Source organism: Emydura macquarii, unplaced genomic scaffold, assembly GCF_026122565.2.
Source record: "Emydura macquarii macquarii isolate MOO-44397 ecotype Brisbane River unplaced genomic scaffold, CSIRO-AGI_Emac_v2 contig_1119, whole genome shotgun sequence".
NCBI lineage: Eukaryota > Metazoa > Chordata > Testudines > Chelidae > Emydura > Emydura macquarii.
The window spans coordinates 11718152-11742210 of record NW_027131256.1 but is presented as its reverse complement, the minus strand read 5'-3'; the positions used below and the strand labels follow the sequence as shown (position 1 = coordinate 11742210).

The window sequence follows — 24059 nt, the reverse complement described above, 5'->3', positions numbered from 1 at the left end:
TTAGTTGCCTCCAGTGTCCTAGGAGGGATTGTATTGGAGCAGCTAGCCTGTGCACTCCCCATGTGCCGTGGCCCACAATGCTATTTTTAGCAAGCTAACTAGATCAACGCTATCTTAGTACCTGTGCTACACATGCTGCAATCACACCTGAAGAGTTATGCATGGGCATCTAAATCTCTTAGACTCCTTTGAAAATCCAAGCCTTAATCCCTATTTATCTCTTTAGGACTTTTCCATAATGGCTAGTTTTGTGCTTGGCTCCCAGAAATTTTGCAGATGGATTCACACAAGGCAGCACAACAGAACAAATGAAAACATCAACAAGTTTGTGGGAGGAGAGGTGGGAAGAGAGAGGGAATTGAGGATAAATATTAATGACAAAAACCAAAACAGCATGTCTGTGTTCAAACAGGTGTCTAAAGTTAGGCACCTAAATTCTTATTTGGGCACACCAAAAATAGCTTATTTTCTCAGCCACTGAGTGTCTGAGAGCTACAAACGTGCAACACCTTTGGAAAGCAGGACTCTTACGTGTTTAAATATTGTTTTTAAATGCCTATTTTTGGCATCTGCATTTGTAAATGTTGGCCTTTCATAAACAAGGGCAAAATATATTGTACATATTATCTACGTACAAGCGCCTAAAATAGTTACAACTGCTAAAAGTATCTTACTTCTTTGTTTTTTCTAGATTCCAGTCTGATTCTGTGAATTGCCGTGTTTCTCCTAGGAGCATCTCACAGGATCAAACCTCAAGGTCAAATACCAATGACTTCATTCTTAGTCACTTGAATACCTTAGATCTGACCTTACTCCCACTGATTTTAATTGGGCAAGATCAAGCCCTTTATGCTTAGGCACTTCATATAGGGGCCTATCTCAGCATAATTTATTTTATTATTCACTAACTGGGGAAACTGTGAATGGCTCTTCCTAAGCATTATTCAATTCCTGTAACTTTGAGAAACTTGATTCTCTCCCCCACTTTCAGCTACAAGTTTATTTAAAAATAGATGAAATATAATCTTCATTCTAATACATTTTAATTTGTTTTTGAGTACTCTGCTCTGTCAAAAGACAAACTTACAAACATGAATTTTTTTAAAATGCCTTTGGAAAACGTCCTGTTACAATATTTATAGCTCATTATATTCCACGTAAAAAGCGTTGACTTTTAAATCAGTTGCATGAATTATCCCTCCGCATCATGATGACATGAATAATAAGGCAAAAATCAGATTCATAATTTTAAAAAATGTTTCTTGATAGATTGAAAAATTGGTATTTAAATCAGGTATTAAAAATGTATGAATAAAAATTTTAATCAACATGAAAATATTTCAGGGATTAATGTTGCTGTTATAAATAGACGTCCCTACATTTTTTACTTTTTGCTGTCGTTGTCCATATTTACATAATAAAAGTTTATACAGTCATGTATATTCAAACCCAATTACCTGAGAAAGTATGAAAGAAGTGTCAGCAGCCACAAGTGTGCATAAAGCATCTCTATGGACCTATAGACAGGGGGTAAATCCTGCATCCTTCACTCCTATTTAAAATGGTCAAAATACGTTGACAAGACTCTGGAATCTGGGTATGCTTGTGAAAAATTTAACTTCTCAGAGCATATTTAGAACAGGTAAATTATACAATAGATATGAATTCTAGGGCTTCCCTTATTATTATAATTTGTACTGCAGTAGGGTTTGGAGGCCCCAGTAGTTAATCAGGACCCCATTGTGCTAGGCACTGTGCAAACACAGAATAAAAAGATAGATGGTAGGTCAGTCAGAGCACGGACTAAGATAAGAGATAAGATATATTTTTTAAAAAGAACAAGCACAAGGTAACAATTAGACGAATGATGACTGTATGGAAGGCCTGCTTCCCACATAGACTATAAGGTCGGAAGGGACCAATATGATCATCTAGTCTGAATTCCTGTACAATGCAGGCCACAGACCCTCACCCGCCCACTCCTGTAATAAACCTCTAACCTATGACTGAGTTATTGAAGTCTTCAAATCATGGATTAAAGACTTCAAGTACAGAGAATCCCCCAGCAAGTAACCCATGCCCCATGCTACAGATGAAGGCAAAAAAAAACCCAGGGCCTCTGCCAATCTGCACTGGGGGAAAATTCCTTCTTGACCCCAAATATGGCAATCAGCGAAATCCTGGGCATGTGGGCAAGACTCACCAGCCAGACACCCAAGAAAGAATTTTATGTAGTAACTCAGAACCCACCCCATCAAACGTCCCATGGGCATATTTATGCTAGTAGTCAAATATCAGTTAATTGCCAAATTAGGCTGTCGCATCATACCATCCCCTCCATAAATATATCAAGCTCAGTTTTGAAGCCAGCTAGGATTTTTGCCCCCACTGCTCCCTTTGGAAGGCTACTCCAGAACTTCACTCCTCTGATGGTTAGAAACCTATGTCTAATTTCAAGTCTAAACTTCCTGATGGCCAGTTTATATCCATTTGTTCTTGTAACATTGGCACTGAACTTAAATAATTCCTCTCCCTCCTGGTATTTATCCATCTGATCTATTTATAGGAGAGCAACCATATCTCCCCTCACCCTGATTTTGGTTAGGCTAAACAATCCAAGCTCTTTGAGTCTTGGTTTTCCATTCCTCGGATCATCCTAGTAGCTCTTCTCTGTTGCAGTTTGAATTCATCTTTCTTGAACATGGGGGACTGGAACTGCACACAATATTCCAGATAAGGTCTCTCCAACACCTTGTATAACGGTAGTAACACCTCCCTGTCTCTACTGGAAATACCTCGTCTGATGCATCCTTGGACCACATTAGCTTTTTTCATGGTCACATAACATTGGTGGCTCACTCATCCTGTGATCAACCAATACACCAAGGTCCTTCTCCTCCTCTGTCACTTCCAACTGATGCACCCCAGCTTATAGCAAAAGTTCTTGTTATTAGTCCCTAAATGCATGACCTTGCACTTTCCACTATTAAATTGCATCCTATTTCTATTACTCCAGTTTACAAGGTCATCCAGATCCTCTTGTATGATATCCCAATCCTTCTCTGTATTAGCAATAACTCCCAACTTTGTGTCATTCGCAAACTTTATTAGCACATTCCCACTTTTTGTGCCAACGTCAGTAATAACAAGGTTAAATAAGATTGGTCCCTGAGGAACACCACTAGTAACCTCCCTCCAGCCTGACAGTTAATCTTTAGTAGTCTCCCCTTTAACCAGTTCCTTATCCACCTTTCAATTTTCATATTAATTCCCATATTTTCCAATTAAACTAATAATTCCCCATGTGGAACCATATCAAATGCCTTACTGAAATCTAGGTAAATTAGATCCACTGCATTCCCTTTGTCTAAAAAATCTGTTATCTTCTCAAAGGAGATCAGGTCGGTCTGGCACAATCTACCTTTTGGAAAGCCATGCTGTATTTTGTCCCAATTACCGTTAACCTTGATGTCCTTAAATACTTCCTTTCAAAAAATTTTCCAACACCTTGCATACTACTGAAATCAAACTAACAAGGCTGTAGTTACCCAGATCACCTTTGTCCCCCCTTTCTTAAAAATAGGAACTACGTTAACAATTCTTCAGTCATACAGTACAACCCCTGAGTTTACAGATCCATTAAAATCCTTGCTAATGAGCTTGCAATTTCATGTGCCAGTTCCTTTAATATCCTTGGATGGAGATTATCTGGGCCCCCTGATTTAGTCCCATTATGATGTTCAAGTCTGGTTTCTACCTCAGATGTGGTAATTTCTACCTCCATATCCTCATTCCCATTCGTCACCCTACCACTATCCCCAAGATCATCATTAGCCTCATTAAAAACAGAGGCAAAGTATTTGTTTAGCTATTCAGCCATGCCTAGATTATCCTTAACCTACATCCCATCCTCAGTGCTTATCAGTCCCCCTTCTTCTTTCTTTGTTTACTGCCTGATTATATAGCTATAGAACCTTTTACTATCAGTTTAATTCCCTTTGCAAGGTCCAATTCGACTTGGCTTTTGACATTTCTCACTTTATCCCTACATGTTCTGACCTCCAAGAGGTAGCTTTCCTTGCAGATCCCTCCCATCTTCCATTCCTTGTAGGCTTTCTCTTAATCACCTGTCTGAGATGCTTGCTCATCCAGCTTGGTCTACAACCCTTGATTATGATTTTTTCCCCTTCCTTGGGATGCAGGCTTCAGATAGTTCCTGCAACTTTGACTTGAAGTAATTCCAAACCTCCTCCACCTTTAGATCCATGAGTTCTTCCATCCAGCCCACTTCCCACAACTAATTCCCTTAATTTTTTTAAGTTAGCCCTTTTGAAGTCAAAGATCCTAGTCACAGATCTGTTTTTCTTTATCCTTCCATTCAGTTTGAACTGAATTAGCTCATGGTTGCTCGAACCAAGGTTGTCCCTGACAAACAGTTCTTCTATAAAGTCCTCACTATTCACCAATATCAAATCTAAAATGGCATCCCCTCTTGTTTCAGTAACTATTTGGTGAAGGAATCCATCAGCTATCACATCCAGGAAAATCTGGGCCCTTTTATTACTACTAGTACTTGTCCTCCACTCTATATCTGGAAAGATAAAGTCTCCCATAATCACACAATTCACAGCAGTATTTACTTCATTAAAAGCATTAAAGAGGTCTCTAGCCATGTCCAAATAACATCCTGGTGGTCAGTAGCACACTCCAGGCACTATCCCAGGGGTAGCTCTAGTAGCTTTCTTCCCCAATGTCTCACCCAGAGAGACTCTGTTTTATCTATTCTATCACTTCTAATTTCTTTACAGTCTACCTCATTATTGATATACAATGCTACTCCACCATCTTTGCCTTTCTATCTGTCATTCCTAAAGAGCACATATCTTTCAATATTTGTACACCAGTCGTGACTACTATTCCACCATGTTTCTGATATCCCAACAATATCTGATTCCACTTCCTTCACCAGTAACTCTAGTTCCTCCATTTTGTTACCCAGGCTCCTCACATTGGTATACAAACATCATTTTTGCTGTTTGGCTTCACTCACGTTACTTACCTGATTTGGCACAGTTATTCTACCTCTATTATTGCCTGTCAAACTGGTATCTACACTACCCTTCCTCTTAATGTCCATTCTGTTCCCCACTGCTGTGTCCTTTCTTACTTCATTTTCCTCCCTCTCAATGCTAAAATCAGATGTGGAGATTACCCAGGCATCTCCCAACCATCTCCCCCAAATCCCTAGTTTAAAGCTCTCTTAATCAGTTGTGCCAGCCTCCATCCTCAAAGTCTGTTTTCCTCCCTGTTCAGGTGAAGTCCATCCCAAGAGAACAGTCCTCGGTCCATGAACGCCTCCCAGTGGCCATACATCTCAAAGCCCTCCTTATAGCACCACTGCCTAAGCCATCTGTTGATCATCAGAATCTTGTCACGCCTTTGTCGTCCTCCTCTAAGGACAGGCAGAATCCCACTGAAGATCACCCGAGCCTCCATTTCCTTATGAGTCTTCCCCAGCCTGGCATAGTCTCCTTTGTTACATTCCAGCGAGAATCTACCTATATCATTTATACCCACATGAAGGACAATCAGTGGATTCTTTCCCACTCCCGTTAGGATCCTCTTCAGCCTCAGGTCTACATCCCATATCTTAGCACCGGGCAAACAGCACACCCTTCTGTTCTCCGGATCAGCTCTGGTTACAGGCCTGTCTGTTCTTAGTAGGAAGTCCCCAATCATGTAGACTTGTCTTTTCCTGGTGACGGTGCAATTCTCCAGTCTATCCCCCATTCTTTCTGGCTGCAAATTCTCTCATCTACTATTCTCCCTTGCAATCATCAGCAACCCTTCCTGTATCCTCCTGGGATTCTTATTTGGTAGTATCTCCATTGGCTCATCCACCTTTTGAGAACATAGCACATAATGAATACATAAAGAGCCTAATTCTGCTCTGTCAATGGGACCTGCAGCCATGTAATTCAGAGCATAATTCAGCCCAAAGCATATTACAGTACATAGAATTTGTTTACTGTTTTATACTTACATTGTAAAGCAGCAAACTCAGAGTGCTGATAAATGTCCCATTGTTCTCTTTTACAGAAATTGCAGCTGATGATCTAAAACAGATTTAGAAACCAGAAACCATTGAAGGGTTTAGATTTGCTTTGTTTTGTTTTTTTTGCGCTTGTGTAAGTGCTTCTTTACACCTAATCAGTTCTTGAGATGCATCATAAGGAGTGATTTTTTAGGTTTAGGTTATAAGCCTCCAAAAATAGGAATTTATAGGGGAGACAATGACAGGACCTTAACTATACCAGAAGTAATGGATGCTATTAAAAACATGAATCAGGCAAATAGTTAGCAGAAAGGCAAAATGACATAAAGAAACCAGTTCTCCATGATGTATGATGTCTGCTCATGGAAAATGTGTTTCCTTGCACTACATATTCATACATTACCCAACACAAAAAATTATATTGCATGGAAAATTTAAATTTGTATGCAGCTACTCTTCTGTCATAAAAGCACATGCATTTAGAAGCCAAAATTTTTACACTAGTTAGGCAACAAAATACAGTAGCTTTTGGTAAGTTATTTTATTATACAGATCCTCTACTTTTCTTTCCTCAGTCTCCCCTTTTCTCCCTGCCTCTTCTTCCCACAGTCTTGGTTTTATTTTTTCACTAACAGGACCCTTTTTTATGGCAATAAATATTGGGGTATATGTGTATACAAACACCCATACCCCATAAAGCACATAGAACGCATGAAAAGTATACTTACGAAGATAACTGTGTATTGTTGACCAAGTATTCCAATGGGTAGCTACAACTAAATTTGTACAGAAGCCCAGGTAAATAGCTGATGATCGTTGGTGGATCTGGCGTATCTATGTATCCTGAAACATTTCCTATCTGTACCACTGATACATTCCCATATGCATTGATGCCTGGAACTGAAGATACCTATTGAGGAAGGTATGAAAACAGACATTACCAGAAGGCTAAGCACAGAAAGAAAGAAAGAAAGAAAGAAAGAAAGAAAGAAAGAAAGAAAGAAAGAAAGAAAGAAAGAAAGAAAGAAAGAAAGAAAGAAAGAAAGAAAGAAAGAAAATTCTAAATCAAATTCTGTTTTCTATTTTACCCGCACAGCCTGTAGTTAACTGGGAATACAGGGGTGTGACTGAATGCAAAATATGGCTCACTGTAGCTCCTAAACACAGATCTGGAATGCCCTGAGGTCCCCTGAACAATTTTTCAGGTGAGCATTTTCTCTGAACATTCCTGATGAATTCCCATGGCTCACCGGAGAAAGATGAAGAAACAGTTCTATTAGGTTTGAAAGCTAACAAAATATCAGAGCCTTGAATAAACTGAAAGTTATTTTATAAAGCCTGAAAATGAAGTTATTTTACAAAGAATCTCATTCACTGAAGTAATGTGTGGCCACTACTGGTATGTTGGTTCATGATTGTTTCCAAATCATGCAATAGATTATGGAAATGGGAGAGTTACAGTATTTTTAAAGTCATATTTATGAGACAGTAAACCCATTCAAGCCGAACAACTGAATTGCTGGTTAATGTTTGTGTCTATCTCTATGGGGATGCACATCTATAAATGATAAATTACATACCAAAAAACTAAGTTAAAAGAAGGTCAGTGCTGCAAAGTCAAGCACTCAATATTTAGACAATGCCACAATTAAAGTTGTCTGTGTAACCTTAATTCAGCCCCCTTGCATGTATGAATTATGACTGATTTGTTCATCACATTAGTATGTAGTAGACACAGAAATAGTACCCAGCTCTCCTGTAACCCCTCCAATGCCTTCAAAATACAAGTAGACATTCTTTCTTTTCCTGCAACCCTCTGCTTCATTCACCATACATCCTGGGTACTAAATGAGTTAGTGGCATTGTGCAGAAAATACTATGTGACTATGTAATTAAAGAGTGTCTTATAATGCATGTACACAACAGGGTCAATTTAAGGTTGCATGAAACTAACTGTGGCATTTTCTAACTTGTTGTTTGACTTTGCATTGTTTTCATGTAGTTTTTGTATATAATGTCCTAGATTTTTAAACATGAAAAACTGAAAAAAAACCAGGAATTAATCATGTCAAACCACGCTGACCCTTGCACACCTGGGTAATACCATTAAATTCACCACGCATCTTGATTTCTTGAGCTAAGGAAAACCTGATAGCAGCAGTAGGCTGTTATTCCCTGAACAGTTTCCCAGTAGTATACATGGTGTGTGTTTGCTAAAGAGCAGAAAAATGTTGGAAATCCCAATTCCTGGGTTCTGTTCCTAGCTCTGGAGGAGAGAGTAGTCTAAAGGTTACAGACACAAAAAATGTAGCACATTAATTCTGAAAGATGGAATGGTTAAGAGGATGTGACTGGAATCTGCCACATTAGAGTTCTGTGTTCTATTCCCAGCCTTTCCAGAAGTACAATCTCTCAATTACTCCATCTGTACAATGAGGAAAGGGATGCCTGCCTCCCTCATGAAGTAGTGGTATGAGTCTTGCTTAGTAATAAGGGCAATGAAATGTGCAGTATTATTAATGCCAGTGAGTGGCAGAGCTGAGATCAGTATTCCTGGCCTCTTCTTGACTCGCAGCCCAGCATACCTAAGCCAAAGGGGTTGCTGGTGGTGGGATGCAGTCGTGTTTCCCTCCTGCCCCCCAAGTTGCTGCTTTGTCTTTGCACTAACTGGATACATATAGAGAGCCCTGCAGGGCTTGAGAGCACATTCAGAGAATTTGCTATATAGGGAATGAGAGCATACATAGAGCAGCCAAAACATTCAGAGATGTTCACAGCACATTTTTAGCAAGTGAAAATGTGAACATGTGAAATGGCAATTTTCAGAGCCTTAGAATTTTGCCGAATCTGGATAATTTTCATGGGGATGGCAAAAGACCTCTTCCTGACCCTAGTGCTATCTGCCAAATTTCAAGACCTTGCTCCAAACTATGGAGGTGCTACCGCTCTTCTTTAAAATTAAAAATTAAAAAAAAGAAAGCCACACGGTTTGGGGATTTTTTTTAGAATTGGCAAACTACCCATGTTTTTGCTAACCTTATCCTTGGAAACAACCGAACTGCTTTTGGCTGAACCTTTAAAACGAAAAATAATCCTGAACACTTTGGCAAACTTATAAAAGCAACTGAAAACAGAGATTTATAATAGAAAGTGCTAGGAAACTATAAGCTTAAAGTGTCACTACCAACTCTGGCTATGTCGACAATCCTGCAAAATATTATGTTATTTTTTGTAAATTACTTAATACAGATTTTGGAGTCCTCAGTGACCCAAACCATCCATGTGTTTGTCAGAAATCCCCACCTTACATTTTAAAGCACACTGCAGAGATCCTGCAGAGAGCAAAAAGCTGGATAACAATTCTTCCAAGTAAAAGGAAATTCAAGTCTAAAATGTCGGCTTGTCCCAGAGATTGAGGCATTGTTGCATACCATAGTTTAGAAGACTGAGGACCTGATTCTGCTCTCATTCACACTGGTGTAAATCAGGAGTAACTCCACTGAAAGTAATGAAATTACAATGGTATAAAAAGATACCAGACTTTTGCCTTACGTGACGATCTGAGCATAACTTTTGTGGCTGTCTGCACACAGCCAGATATCACAGCTGTCATTTATTCTGCATAGCATTTAAAGTCCAAGGTGTTTGGCTCTAGAAACACAAGTATTTGCCCCTTCATCTAACAGAGAATCTCAATTAGATGTCAGCACTACTAAAGCTTCTGGTCCTTCTGCTGACCAACCACTGCAGAGCAACATAATCAGACATTTAAGCAGGTATCACGCCATCCAGCAGAAGTTGTGGTACAGACACTCACAGTACATTAAATAAGAATTAGAGCTGAGTGAGAATCTGAATTTCCTTCCTGTGGGAAATTCCAATGGCTCAATGTTTATTTTTGTCCTGAAATTGGATGAAAAATTCAATATTGCAATTTCTCACAGAATGAGAAGTTCTAAAAACATTGGATTTGAAAATGGCAAAGCATTTTGTTTCTGGTCAGTTCAGCATTACACAGCAATCCCCAATGGTGGTGCATTGCCTCATGAGAGTTGTAGTTCAGATACCTGATGTCGCCATTCTCCCTTCGGGGTCAGGATTACTGGGCAGATTATATTTCCCATGATGCATTGTTGCCTTTTGCTCCCATGATGCCTGTAAAGATGTTACTCCCATGATGCACCATGTCACACAGAAGGCAGATTGTGTTGCACCCTGGGAAATATAGTTCAGTCAGAAACCCTGACTTACAACTCCCAGGAGGCAGTAAAACCAATCCCAAACAAAATATTTGTTTCATTTTTCCAGATGGAAATTTGGAAATTTTCAGCAAAATTGAAACATTCCTGCAGAAAGTTTTGATTTTGCAGAAACTGCATTTTTCAGTGAAAAATAATTTTGAGGGAAAATTCCCAACCAGTTCTAGTAAGAATAAATTTGTTGTCTACCACTATATCCTAGTTCCTGACTTCTTGTTAGCACTCAAATTGATGAGCTATTTTTTTTTTTAAAGCTAGTTTTTTATGTAGTGAACTTTTTCACTAACTGTTTCAGACTATTTCAGTGATTTTTGCAAATGATACAATGCTGGTGCGCTCCCTTCTCCCCCAAACACTGTTCCATGCACTACTAGCCATTATACAATCTGACGGTGATCTTTGCCTTACCACTAATGTGCTTCCACAGGATTCCAACGTGCTGAGATTGATGATGAAGATGACCACTGCTGGAAAGGTGTTGTTATTTATAAACCCCTTGCAGTGAGCATCCCCGTATTTCCCATTCAGAGCCAAATCTGTTTCAGAATAACCAGAAAAAAGAACTGTGCAAAAATTAATCTTCATAGTAATTGCCTGTACTCCACAGTAGACACTGATATCTCGTTCAGCTGTAATGAGAATACAGGAAAAGCAAATGTAAGAAGTGGCATTTCAATTGAAAACTATATAGGAATAATAGGATAACTCCTACATCAGTTAGTCTGGATATATTCTACATATCTATCAAATCATTCTTCATACTATTGTCAGAGGGTTGGGTCCATATTGTGTTATCAAGTAAAACCTCACTAAACTGTTCTTTAACTCGACCGATGAAGAATCGGAACTAAAATACTTGGCAATATAATCTACCATGGAATTTAAATGATAACCCCAGATCTCACCATTAAATAAATCAAAATCTCATTAAGAAACAGAAAGAATGCCAAGGGACACCAATGGGCAAAGGGTTAAATGTATAGGGCCTGATCTAGAAGTCCTTATTCATTATGGACCAGGACCCAATTCTGCTAGGCACTGTATAGACACATTTGTAAACCCAACTGATTTCAATAGAAATTCAGGGGGTTGAATTCTGCCCTCCATTGCAACTGTACAAATCTCAAAGAAGCTGTGAGTGCTTATCTGAGGCAGGATAGAGGCCACTTTGTGTGCCAAGTACAGGCTCAGGTAGTACTGGTAAAGGATTGAAGTGCAATCAACAGTTTATAAGAGCAATTCATTTTTGACCATTCTGAAGTTTTTCTTTTTAAGAATACTCAGCTTTAGCATTAATAAAAATCTGTTGGCTTGCGAGAGATAATGAGCAATACGGAGAAGCATGCTGAAGGTTCACCATACTGCACATTATAACAAGAAGATGGCAATTAGAGCTGATCACACGTTTTCCTTTCAAACAGTTTTAGATGAAAAATAGCCTTGTGTTTGAAAATCCTGAAGACTCTTGGAAAAGTGTACACATCACAATAGGATATAGAAACAGGTGATAGTTATGTTTAGATAATGTAGCTTTTGTCTTCAAACTCATTCCTGACTGCAGAGTATTAAACATTTTTTGCGGTACTCTACAAAGTGATATTTTTCAGCATGTTAAATACAGGCATTACACCTTTAAACAGCAACTAGTTTGTTATATCTATGCAATGATTTAATGCTATTAAAAATGGCAAAACAACTTCAGTCAATACTATACCAGTATGACTGCTCAGATAAATTGTTGCTGCATTTGCAACAGCAGAAGGAAATGAATCTCCATTACAATGTACTGGCTCTTCCATGTGAAACAGAAGCCCAGGCAATTTCATTTAGACAGCCTTAATTGTGAGACAAGGTGGGTGTCTGATATTGTGGGACCACAGCTAACACAGCTACAGCAACAGTGCACACAGCCTTAATAGTGGCATTCAAGAAAAAATAATGAATACAGTACATAACAGGCCAAATTCTGTCCTGCTCTACACATCATGGTACACATTCGGTGCTGGGCAGAAATGGGTGTAGGAGGCAAGTAGGAGAAGCTGGGCTGACTTGGGATGGGATTTTCTTTACACATCCGCTTATGCAATTCTGTTGACTTCAGTGAAATTACTCCCTGAGTTACAAAGGTATGAGAAGAATCGGGCCCATTCAGTATATGTGGGGAACAAGTCACTCACTCCAATTACATGGTAAAGAGGAGGGGGCAGCAGGAGAAGAGGGCATAGCAACAGGAACATGCCATTAAGCTTCTACTGCAGTGTTACAAAACAGCCAAACGTAAATGTAAAATAAAGTATCCACCCTGACTCCTACCCCCCACTCCAAGTGTGATTTTACTTTACCTTTAAAGTCATTTTCAGAACTCCCATTGACTTTCAGAGGAGCAGTGCCCTAGCTCTGTAAATTATATATTTATTACATCTGGCTTTTCCCAATACCAAGCCTTTCCCTGACACTGTACCTAGGGCTACCCCTGGGTAATTTGCCCATTCTGCAACATAAAAACTGAGTACAGATGTTAGAGATGAGTCTGATTCTGGAGACAAAAACCCCTACTACCTCTCCCTGAATGCTCTAATTCAGGCTCCTTTCTATTGAATTTATGACACTGAACTCTAACAACATACATGTGTGGGCTTAATTTACAAATTTTTCATACTCCCACTGCAAAATGCATCTCCTTTATGTTATTCATAAATAACAGGAGCAGAAAGGAAGGATGGTGCAGTGGTTAGGATGACTAGACTGGGACTTGGGGGACCTGCATTCAAGTCCCTGCTCTGCCACAGATTTCCTATGTGACCTTGGGAAAGTCACTGTCTCTCTGTGCCTCAGTTCTCCAGCTGTACAATGGGGATAATAGCACTGTCCTACCTTGCAGGAGTGTTGGTAGGATAAGTACAGTAAAGATTGCAAAGCCTTCAGATACTGTGGTACTGAGAGCCATATAAATACCACATGTATAGATTCAGGACACTATGACCCACATCCAGGGAGATCCTCAGCTCAGTTTTATTCAAGCACATTTCCATATGCTGCCAAGAATTTGACTTAGAACAGACTGAAAGAAAAGTAGACTAAGGAAAAAAGTGGGAACATTTTTGACTCCATGAAATTTCATCAAAATATACTGTTTTGTCAAAGCTGAAACATTTTGCAGAGATGTATCTGTTTTGACGAAGTTTTCATCAAGATGGATTTTGAGGCCTACTGCTCTCTGGTCACTTCTGATATGAGAGAGAGAGAGAGAGAGACAACTGAATTGAAAATCTGAGCCTTTTGTCCTAAAGAGAGCTGTTTAGTCTGGGAGCATGTGTAATTTTATGGGGAAGTTAATGACAGAAAGATAAGGGAGGTGTCATTTGATTTGTAAAAATCTACAGAATCATAACTTCACTGGTGACACCCTCTACAGCATGGCAGGCAGGACTTGCTGCCTGTCCCCACCCCCAGCTCCAAGTTCCAGGTCATCCCATTGGTGGATATTTTAATAATACAATGTCATCAGAAATGGGTCGAGTTGGGTATCATTCAAAAGCTGTTTCTCTCATGAACACAGTGGTACTAAACATGACAAACCTAGGACAATTATGTAAATATATATTCAAGAAAATGTTTATAAACCAACTTTTTAAAAATTATACTTTAACACAAGCTTGTCAAATATAAAGCCCTCACAAAGATAAAGTTGAGACTCTCAACTGACAGCACTGTGTTATCAGCCAATGCTCAGAATGTGATTAAATTTTTTAAGGTTACAGATAACTATAAATGGAAGGAGCGCTCCAAGTTGATTTGCCATCATCAGCGAAAAGGAAGTGGTTCAGTGACACTGATTATCAGCTTTATTTGTTATGTCAAAAGGGTTGTAAATAAGGTGCTATTTAAGACATCAGCATCCGACCAGAAATTACTGGAATCCAGCTACAAATGAGATGCACATAGTTACCTAACATACATTACATAACATAATTAAATTACTTTAAGATTGTAATTATCACAATATCCTTTTTTTTTACTTTTGTCTTGATCATTTTTAGGCATCAACTGGGAGACAGAGTACCAACTAGTAGCTGAATTTTGGAGAATACCACTGAGGCAGACCTAATATAAAAACATAATGTTCAGTGGTATCATCAGTTCCCTTTTGTGCCCTTGATTCAAACAAAGCCCTAGAACACACAAAAAAAAGCAATGAAAGATGTTGTGGGGCGGATGGGCATAATACAGCATCCAAATGCTCTTTCCAAGCCTTTCCTGACAACCCCAGAACTCCATCCAATTCTGAACAAAACAGTGAGCAGGCCTGGGTTGACTTCCCCAGAAGTAACCCTGCACCATCTAGACTCATTAGGTGCTGTTAAATGCCAAGAAGGGGGCATTTTAAAGCTAGGAGGATGAGCTTACTTGCACTGGACAACCCATTTGTTTATGATGGACCAGTGCTCATTAATGTCATGACAAAAGCAGTCTGCAGTGATAAAATAGCTAACGATGTCCATCAAATGGGTACTTTGGATCATGCCTCATATGCAGCCTTCAAAACCCAAATAGTTATCCAAGGCTCCGTCAATCTATGGACTCCAGTCAAGAATCATAGAATAGAATCATAGAATATTAGAGTTGGAAGGGACCTCAGGAGGTCATCTAGTCCAACCCCCTGCTCAAAGCAGGACTCCTCAGTCAAACCAGAAGAAAAAACAGGATGGAGATTCTAGGTAACCCATTCCAATGCTTCACCACCCTCCTAGTAAAAAACTTTTTCCTAAGTAAAAAACTTAAGTAAAAAAGAAGAAGAGACTAAAGCTATGCTCAAACGCAAAGACAGTCAGAATGAAAGTGGAAGGGACTATTACAGAGCTAACCATAGATATGTCATTGTTTGCTCATCTCCTGGTCATGTCAAGAGCTTAGTATGATGTTTCCCAAAGACTCACATAGCTCAAGTGTGAGTTCTCCGTGGTACCAAACTGATATTTAAATGTGACAGAACAATGCATATGTGCCCAGTGAAAAGCAAACATGCACAACTTGCATGGTCTTCCTAAGCCAGCATCTACTAACAACATGACCAGTACCTTATGGCAGCAGAGGCTTTTCAGTGTAGCAATCTAGATGGCATAGCTGAGGTAGATGCGCTCAACAAACCAGAAACTGTTAACACTTCCTGAGATTTGGCTAACCACTTCATTATGAGGCTACGGAGAAAATATTGGACCTATGACGAAGTCCACCTCATATTTGACAGATATGCAGAGGAATCAAAAATGTTACCAGAAAGAAGAAACTCATGGTATTACATCTGTGCAATATAAAATTACTGTCTCCACTAACATCTCCAGTGTCAGAATGGAGACGCTACTGTCCCATACTTGCACAAAGGATGAGTTTGCAGGAAATACATACCTTGCAGGAAAAATGCTCCCAATTGTGAAGAATTGCTCAAAAAGCTTCATCATTGCATGGTGTAATGAAGCTGCTGCCTTGCACTGTTCAATGGAATTTCTTCATAGTTCCCATGATAACGCCAACACTAAAATTATCTTGCATGCAGGCAGAGAGAGTTGCGACTAAACTCAGGATTTTTGCACAAGATGTTGATGTTTTAATGCTCTCTGTGAGATGCTACCCAATACTTTCACAAGATTCTGTTTTTGTGTGTGCTGCTGGAGTAAAGGATAATTGTATATCTCTCAGAGATGTTTTCCAATCACTCAGACTATTAAAAGCTGACATACTGCCAGGTTTCTATGCCCTTTCAGGATGCGACATTAATGGAAGGTTAGTTGGAAAGACCAAATTATGTAGGCATTTGATTCAGCCTCCGAAGATTCTCCTCACTGAAAGTGCTTGAAACAGCTGAACAGACACTGATGAGTTCATAAATACACTTGAGGCATTTATGTGCAGTTTTCCATTTGAAGACCAACATTGTGAAACTTGCAGTGCTGTATCAGTGGATTTTTTCCAAGAAGCAGACAAAGGAAGAACAAATTGCCACCTGCAAGCTGTGTCTTTATCAAGCCCTCTTGTATTTGCAAATTATCAAGCAATGGAATGGCTACAAGATGATCAAGAGCATCCAAAACTCCCTGTCCCTCTTGGACATGGATGGGTCTTGGAGGATGAACTAATCATATCACTTACATGTCAAATACCTTGCACTCATGAATCAATCCTTCAGCTAATTAAAGGCTCATGTACAAAGGCCAGATGCTCACCACCCTGCAAATGTTTGGCCACCAGCCTGACTTGCATGGAGATGTCCAAAGTGTGGCATGAATGAGGATCAGCATGACAACGTACCTAGCACTGGTGCTCTAGATGAAGAGGACATTGATGACGACTTTGGTGAGTACATGACTTTCAGTCCTACATTTCCAGGCTAACTTCTCTAGGATTAGCCAAGACCAATGTCTTTTTCCTTGAAGTAAAGCATCCTTGTGTTAAAGTATAATTTTAAAACACTGATTTTTAAACATAGTTGCATCTACACTGGAGGTTTTGCTAACATAGGTATGTCAGCTAGGGGAGTGATAATTTTTTCCTGATCTATGCTACAAAGTTCTAGTCTTCAAATATTAAGGTATATAATTTTCATTTTTATCAAAATAATATTTTCCTTCTAGTTCCAACCTTAGCTTGGAATCAACCTGCAAACAGCATAAATCAAATTGTGTGTGACTGTTGTTATTGATGTAGTGACATAGTGACATAGGTGTGCAAGATGCCACTCCAGCAATAAACAAAAAACATAATCAAATGAAAAATGGATAGGTGGCTGTTGCTTTTCTGAGGTTTGCGTTAGGGAGATTTTATTTCTTTTGTTTACACATACAGAAGCCAAACTTGAATATATTTGCCAACCTTTTTTTTTCCCCCCATTATTTTTGTGCAAAACAGTTTTCAGAGGGAAAGCCTTCTTTGGAATCTGCAGTGCAGTTTTCAGCTGGAAACTCTGCACTTGTTTCTTGCTTGGAATTCCCATTAACATCAATGGAAATTCTGCATGTGGAAAAAATGCAGAATGGGGAGGTCCAGAGAGATCAGGAAAAAAGGTGAACATCTACTACTCCCAGGCTCATAGACTGCTGCCACACCATCACTGCACCAGCCTTGGTGGCACATCCATTCCCCTATTCAAACTCCCTAAGAGGAGGCAGGCCTGAGGCTCCATGATCCCCATGTCAAGCCCATGGTCTGTGAAAAATTCTGCATGGTGGAACAAAAGGAGCTCCCACACAGCACATCTCCCCAGCAGGCAGGGGTATGAGCTCACAACTGGGCTCACAGTCCACGAATCCCACAAAGCAGAACTACATCAGCTTCACTGCATAATAGATATCTGCTCTGTGTGTGTATTCACAGTCACACCTGCTAACCTTCGGGACAAAAGTATTTCCTGCTTTTTACCCCCATGTAGCACTTCAAAATTGGATTATTTTTTTCTGGCTGATTAAAATCATCAGCGGAACTGTTCACTAGTTTCTAACCTCAGAATCTATCTTTTTGGCTTATGCACCACCAACAATAACTCAGCTTCACGCACATCCCAGGGTTAGCTTGGAGAATGGCATAGAAAAAAGCATCTTTTTACTTGTGAACTGAACAGATTTTATCTAGAATCACTGAGACAATAGACATGGCATCCAACAGGGCCACTTTTACAGAGACATTTTCAGAGTGGAACCACACTTTAAAGGTGTCCTCTGGATGCACACAATGAACTAACAAAGTTAGCTTAAGTAGTTCATAGAATCAAAGGGTTACAAGGGAACACAAGGGTCATCTAGTCTAACCCCCTGCCAAGATGCAGGATTTGTTGTGGCTAAACCCTCCAAAGTAGATGGCTGTCCAGCCAGACAGATGGCTAACCATCTGTTCCATCTATCCATCCATCCAATTCATGAGTGTCAAGTAGCAAATATACACCTCTCAATGCGTATGCAATGGAAAGAATGATCGTAACAGAGTTCCTCTCACACAGAAAAAAACCTACATCCAACATTGTTAAAACATTAATTTAAGAAGCTTGAAATAGACTTCCATGTATAATAATTATAGATGGGTCTGAGACACACAGGGCATGATTCTCCATCACTTCTCTTTGGTTTTATGCCAGTATAACCCCAATTAAAGATAGCTTAAAAGGGCGGCCAAAGATCCCCCTGCCGCAGGGGAATTATCATCTCGATTAAAGATGGTGTAGCTGGCACTATGCCACTCAAGCTCCCTCCACTATGAAGTGGGCATGCCAGGGGCAAGAGGGAGAAAGGGCTCTACTCAACATCCACAGCTGATGCAGTGCCTGGCTAAGTTGTTTTGGCTCCAAGATGACCATGATGACGATGTATTTACACCTGCCTGTATCAGAGCTGAATTTGGCTCTCTTCCCATTAATGTTGGCGTAACATGCAACTCCAGAGGCGTTTCATTGTTACTTAGACTGTTCACATTCCTTTACATTAAGTTCCATCTCTAGGCTTCTCTCAGATTAAAGTTTGTACTTAAAAATAATCATCACTGGAAATCATGATGATAAAGAGCCATTCTGAAAAGCCCAGTAATACTTACCAGGAAACCTGCTATGTAAGTTGGCATCACAGTTGTATCCATTGAACTGTGCAGTCACCGAAAGCACCTGAATTGTCAGCAGGAGCAGTAACCATATTCGTTCCATTGCAAAACCTAGCAAAACATTATGAAGTTATTGCATGCATCCATTTATTGCATTAGAGAGACTTAATGCAAAGATTTAACGATTCTATAGACGCTCAGGTCTTCAACCCAGGAATCAGGGGCAAGGCTCACAAACCAAACAGACAAGAGACCATAGGCAGGGGGGTCTCATTTCTCTGACAGCTGGATAGAGTAACTCCCATTAATTTCTATGGAATTTACTTATATCCAATAGCAAAAGAACAGGGGCCAAGGAGGGTAATAAAAAAGCTCCTAAAAAGCTAAGAAATAAAGGCTTCAAAAGTATATTATAGAGATTTAATAGAGCATTGAATTGTAAATACAGACAGTATTTTTGTTCTTTTAATTTGAGATACTTAAGGAGAGGTAATGCCAAATTATATAGATCTGATAGACCAACAGTTTTGCTTCAGTTAAAGCATTGAAAAACTATACAGCTAAATGTATGTAGGTTAATTCCTAAGTTTCAGGTGATGGAATAAATTTGATAGTCTATATCTTACTACCAAACTCTGCCCTTGGAAGTACGCATGCGGCTGCATTGGCCTTTACTATACAGTTTGCATAGAAACATAAAACATTATTTTTATGAAATTTGGCAACCAGGCTAGGAAATCAGAAAAAAATGAATATTCCTCCTGAGGAAAATCCCTCATGGGATAGCACATATGCAATAGGTATGTAATATAGGCCAATCAAAAAAAATGGTTGCTTTACCAAAATGTTTGACAAAAGATGCAAAATTTGCAGAATTAAAAAAAAAATAGAATTTTTTCTATTTTAGGAAATAACTCTGCACCCTAAGATGGCTCTTAAGTTATTCTGTATGTTTCCAGACAATAGAAGCTGTGAAATACTAAGAGGTGGTGTGGTAAATGATGAAGTTCGGGTTTCTGTACTGCTGCCACTATTGACACATTACTCAAAGATGACTATCATCACTCTTGCATCCCAAATAATGTCAAAATCCTTCACAAATGGTATAAATACAACGCGACTGAAATGCAGCCATTTCTGGCGTGGTGAGGCGCAGCCACGCTTTGCACAGAAGAGTTAACAATTGTAGGGTGAGAGGAAAATTCTAGCCAGTGACATTAGGTTCTACCCTTTTCTCTTGCAAAAATGCCAATGGATCTTTAGTGCCTGCACGGGGCTGGATCCAAAGCACTCTGACATTAATGGGAAAGCACCCGTGAGCGCCACTGGATTTTGGATGGGGCCCATAGAGCAGACAAAATGTTGAGTTTTTAAAGGCTCATGCAGGGAAAGCCTCATATGGTACATTGCCTGTACACAAAAATTCCTCCTCCACCCTCTCTAAGCAAAGCGTACACCTTCCGGAGCATATACAATCTTGAACCAAACTCTGCTCTCCTTTACACTTGTGCAATCCCAATGGAGTCAAGGGGGTTACATGGTTACAGGAGAAATTTGGCCCATTCATTTCTGAGGAGTTTTGCTTGAACATGCACCGAGTAAAAATAGAGGACTGTACATAGTACTACTTGTTCAATTTGGTACTTTATAATCAAACTGTATCTTTGATTGGTCTATCCAAAAGGAGCTTGGTCTCACAGCAATTGTGTAACCTCTGGGCCAACATTTGCTCTGTCACAAATATTCAATCCCATTTTATTTCAAAGCGTTGTTAATGAGAGCACATTTTGTCCTTCTTATCTCATTCATTAGATCTGTGAAGGTTGACGAGAAGTGTTGAGAAAGCCAGGAAAGAAAATAGCTAAATGGGTTGCTACAAAAACCTTTACTTGCACTTTCACACTTTCTCCTCCTCACCCTCTGTTTCCCACCGCTGGTAATACAAATTATAGGGGAAAGAGCTTTTTTATTATTATTATTTTGTAAGAACCATATATTTCATTCAGGAAAATGACATCTCTCCTGCAGTAAAAGATCCCAGCCTCTGTTTTTACAGTACTGGATGGACAAAGTTACAGTTATTGTTCTGGTGTATATGGGCCACATTCTGACCCACTTACATTGTGATCTCAGTAAATGAATCTGGATTTACACCAATCTGGCTTTACCTCTCTAGCTGCTACAATGTTTTTACACTACCAAAAACTCTACTTATCTGAAAAGCAGCTAACTAAAGAAAACGCTGTCAAAACATTAACCTTTTCTAATTTAAATGGAAAACAGATTTCACAGTCAATTTTAAAACTTTAAATATTTAACCTAAACTCTGCTGCCAATATTTTCTCTCTTTGCAGGAGAAGGGCAAAACATAAGAAAGAAATGGACCCATATAAAAGACTTTTTTATTTGCAGCGCTAATTCTCCAGTGACCTCTTGAGTAGGCCAGAATCTAAAGAGCCTACTCAGTTTTTAGTTACTCCTTACTCATTGACCTCCATATGAGTCTGTCTGACTAAGGACTGAGAGCCCGATTGCTCACCATGTTACCACCCCTCCCAAACTTTGGAAAACCATTGTGTGAGGCGTTAAGGGATACAATGTATCTCTGAGGATTTCCTTGTGGAGATTTCTTCCATAAGACCAGGAGTTTGAGGAAGGAAATCAACCTCATTCTGATTCATGGAACATCACACCCGTGATTCATTTTTTAAGGAGTGCAGGGCCAGATGGGAGTATGGGGGAAGGCAGAGGCAGCCTACCCCCTTTCCATTTAACTGAGGTGAGATTTATGCATAGATTTTGTCCCTTCCACATATGGATAGGAGAGTACAATTGGGCCCTGAGTAAATACTGAAGAAGAACCCCAAGATTTGGCCTGGGAACTGCAGACGTATCTGCAGTATAAGGAAGAATGAAGAGATCCTTGAAATGAAACACATTAATCAGAAAGATAATCTGACATTCTACACCACAATCTCTAGGTCTCATTGAAGTCAATGATAAACTCCAACTAACTTCACAGGGAGAGGAACAGGCATTGGCAACACCCCCACTTTACTGTATATTTCTGACTAGAGTGTTAAAAACAAATCAGACATACTCTGATTATGATGGGTATGATATACTCTAGTAGAGCCTTCATTTCATATTCATGCCCAGGCAATCTGATTTGGGGGCCTTCCTACTTTTTTGTTAAAAGTTATATTTTTCCAAAAATGGGGTAAAAAACTCAGTAGCTTCATGTTACAAATCTTACTTTGAGAATAAGAATGTAAAGATTTTTGGTAATTTTCTCTTGAGGTTTACGATTTCTTCCCCAAGGAGGTATAAAAAAGTAACACACATCTAACTTGTACAAGCTGACACACATAATCGGTTGCATCTTCAGTAGTTATGTTGCTTTTTCCACATCTAAGGGAATATTATTTATATACACAACATAAGACGAGGTAGATTTTATGGCATATAATACAGTGATGAGCAGAGTATAAAAACCTATGCAGAACAGAATAGAATAGCCTCAGCAACTCAAGAGCATATTTATGATAGTGATGGCAGTAGCATTAAATAGTCAGTGACTAGTCAAAGGCCTTTCACTTGTGAGCAAGCTGATAGCCAGTCACTGAAAATATGAGCCACTGACTCGAGTTAAAGACACCATGTTTTGGATTAACAACTGTGTGGGGTGGGTCTACAAATCAGGACTAGGCGCCCCACAATGCAAGCACATCTATGGCCAAGTGTTCCCATCACTTGTCCACAGCCTGTCAAAACACACAGAACTCATTGCAGCGCTCCAGTACAGAAGTGCTGGTGGCTATCCAGCGGGTGAATGGACCAACATCAGCAGCAAATAGTCCAGGTAAAATTATATATCTATATCTCCTGATATGGCCAGACTATTATATTATGACTATCATCCTCATCATTTTACCTAGACTATTTGCTGAATTTTATAGATATGGATTCATAGATTTCAAGGCCAGAAGCAACCATTAGATCATTAGTCTGACCTCCTAAATTATATAGGCCATAGAATTCCATCCAGTTATTCCTGTTTAAAGCCAATAATCTGTGTTTGACTAAAGCATGTCTTCCAGAACGACTTCAAGAAACCGAAAATCCATCATTTTCCTTGGTAGTTTGTTCCACTGGTTAATCATCCTCACCATTAAAAACTTCTGCTTTATTCCTTATTTGAATTTGTCTGACTAATTTCCTGACATTAGATCTCAAATCTCTTTCTGCTAGACTAAAAAGCCCTTTACTACCCTGTATTTTTTCCTTGTGAAGATACTTATCCACTGTAATTAAGTCATAGGCTGAACTTTTGAGAGAGAGAGAGAAAGTTAACTCTAGATTCAGTATATTCAAAGTACAAAACTTTTTTCTATTTAAATAATAAAAAACAGTGTCATGGGGTGCATAATTTTTTTTTTAAAACTATATTGTGTGGGGTCCTTTGAGCCACTTTTGAAAAATAAAACACATAATACACTCCTGAAAATGCTCCTTAGCCCAGGAAAAAATATATTCAGTTGTCCAAAAGATGGTTTGAAGTTTTATGATTCTAAAGATGCGGACATGTGCCATAAGGGAAATATGATTCCTAATGTCTATGAAATCCTTAGCTGAAAAACCTGCTCCAATTTTCACTGACATGATGAGCTCTCATTTATTGTCCTGAGTCCTCCTTTCCCATTAGTATCTCGGCTGAGGGTTTTCTCAAGTAATCTTTAATGTTCAAATGATTTACAGTGTTTTGTTTATAACAAAACACTGTAATGCTTCAGCTTTGTGAAGAAAACTGATAGTTTGGTGAAAACACTTCAAAATATTTTCAAAAAAAGGGTTGAATAATTTCACTTCCAAATGATTTCCCCCGTCCACCTCTCTCCTCGGTATGAAGTATGGTATTTTCTACTTCAAAAAGCTCTATTTTACCATGGATTTAGGGCAGTGGTGAAATTTGTGTGCAAGGCTTCCACTCACACCAGCAGATGTTCACTTGATTAATATCTCAAGTATTAATAGATAGGATGTGGACAAAGGGACAGTCAAGGATTTAAAATGACCTATCAAGCCAGGTTAATGAAGTCATTTTGTAAACTGCAGTTTATTCAATTTTTTTTCAAAACAATTATCAATTCAAAATTTAAATGGTCCTA

The 24059-nt window shown here is 39.2% G+C and overlaps 1 protein-coding gene across 1 annotated transcript in view; it reads right to left on the bottom strand.

Moving 5' to 3' along the window:
* ZPLD1 (zona pellucida like domain containing 1) overlaps positions 1 to 18997 on the bottom strand; it is a 33766-nt gene extending 14769 nt beyond the window's left edge. Inside the window, exons 1-4 of the mRNA XM_067546384.1 lie at positions 18889 to 18997; positions 10723 to 10943; positions 6784 to 6965; positions 6044 to 6116 (exon numbers count right to left, since the gene is read on the bottom strand). Of these exons, the coding sequence (XP_067402485.1) occupies positions 6044 to 6116; positions 6784 to 6965; positions 10723 to 10943; positions 18889 to 18994 (582 nt within the window). The 5' untranslated portion in view covers positions 18995 to 18997. The remainder of the gene's footprint in view (positions 1 to 6043; positions 6117 to 6783; positions 6966 to 10722; positions 10944 to 18888) is intronic.
* Between the last annotated feature and the right edge of the window lie 5062 nt (positions 18998 to 24059).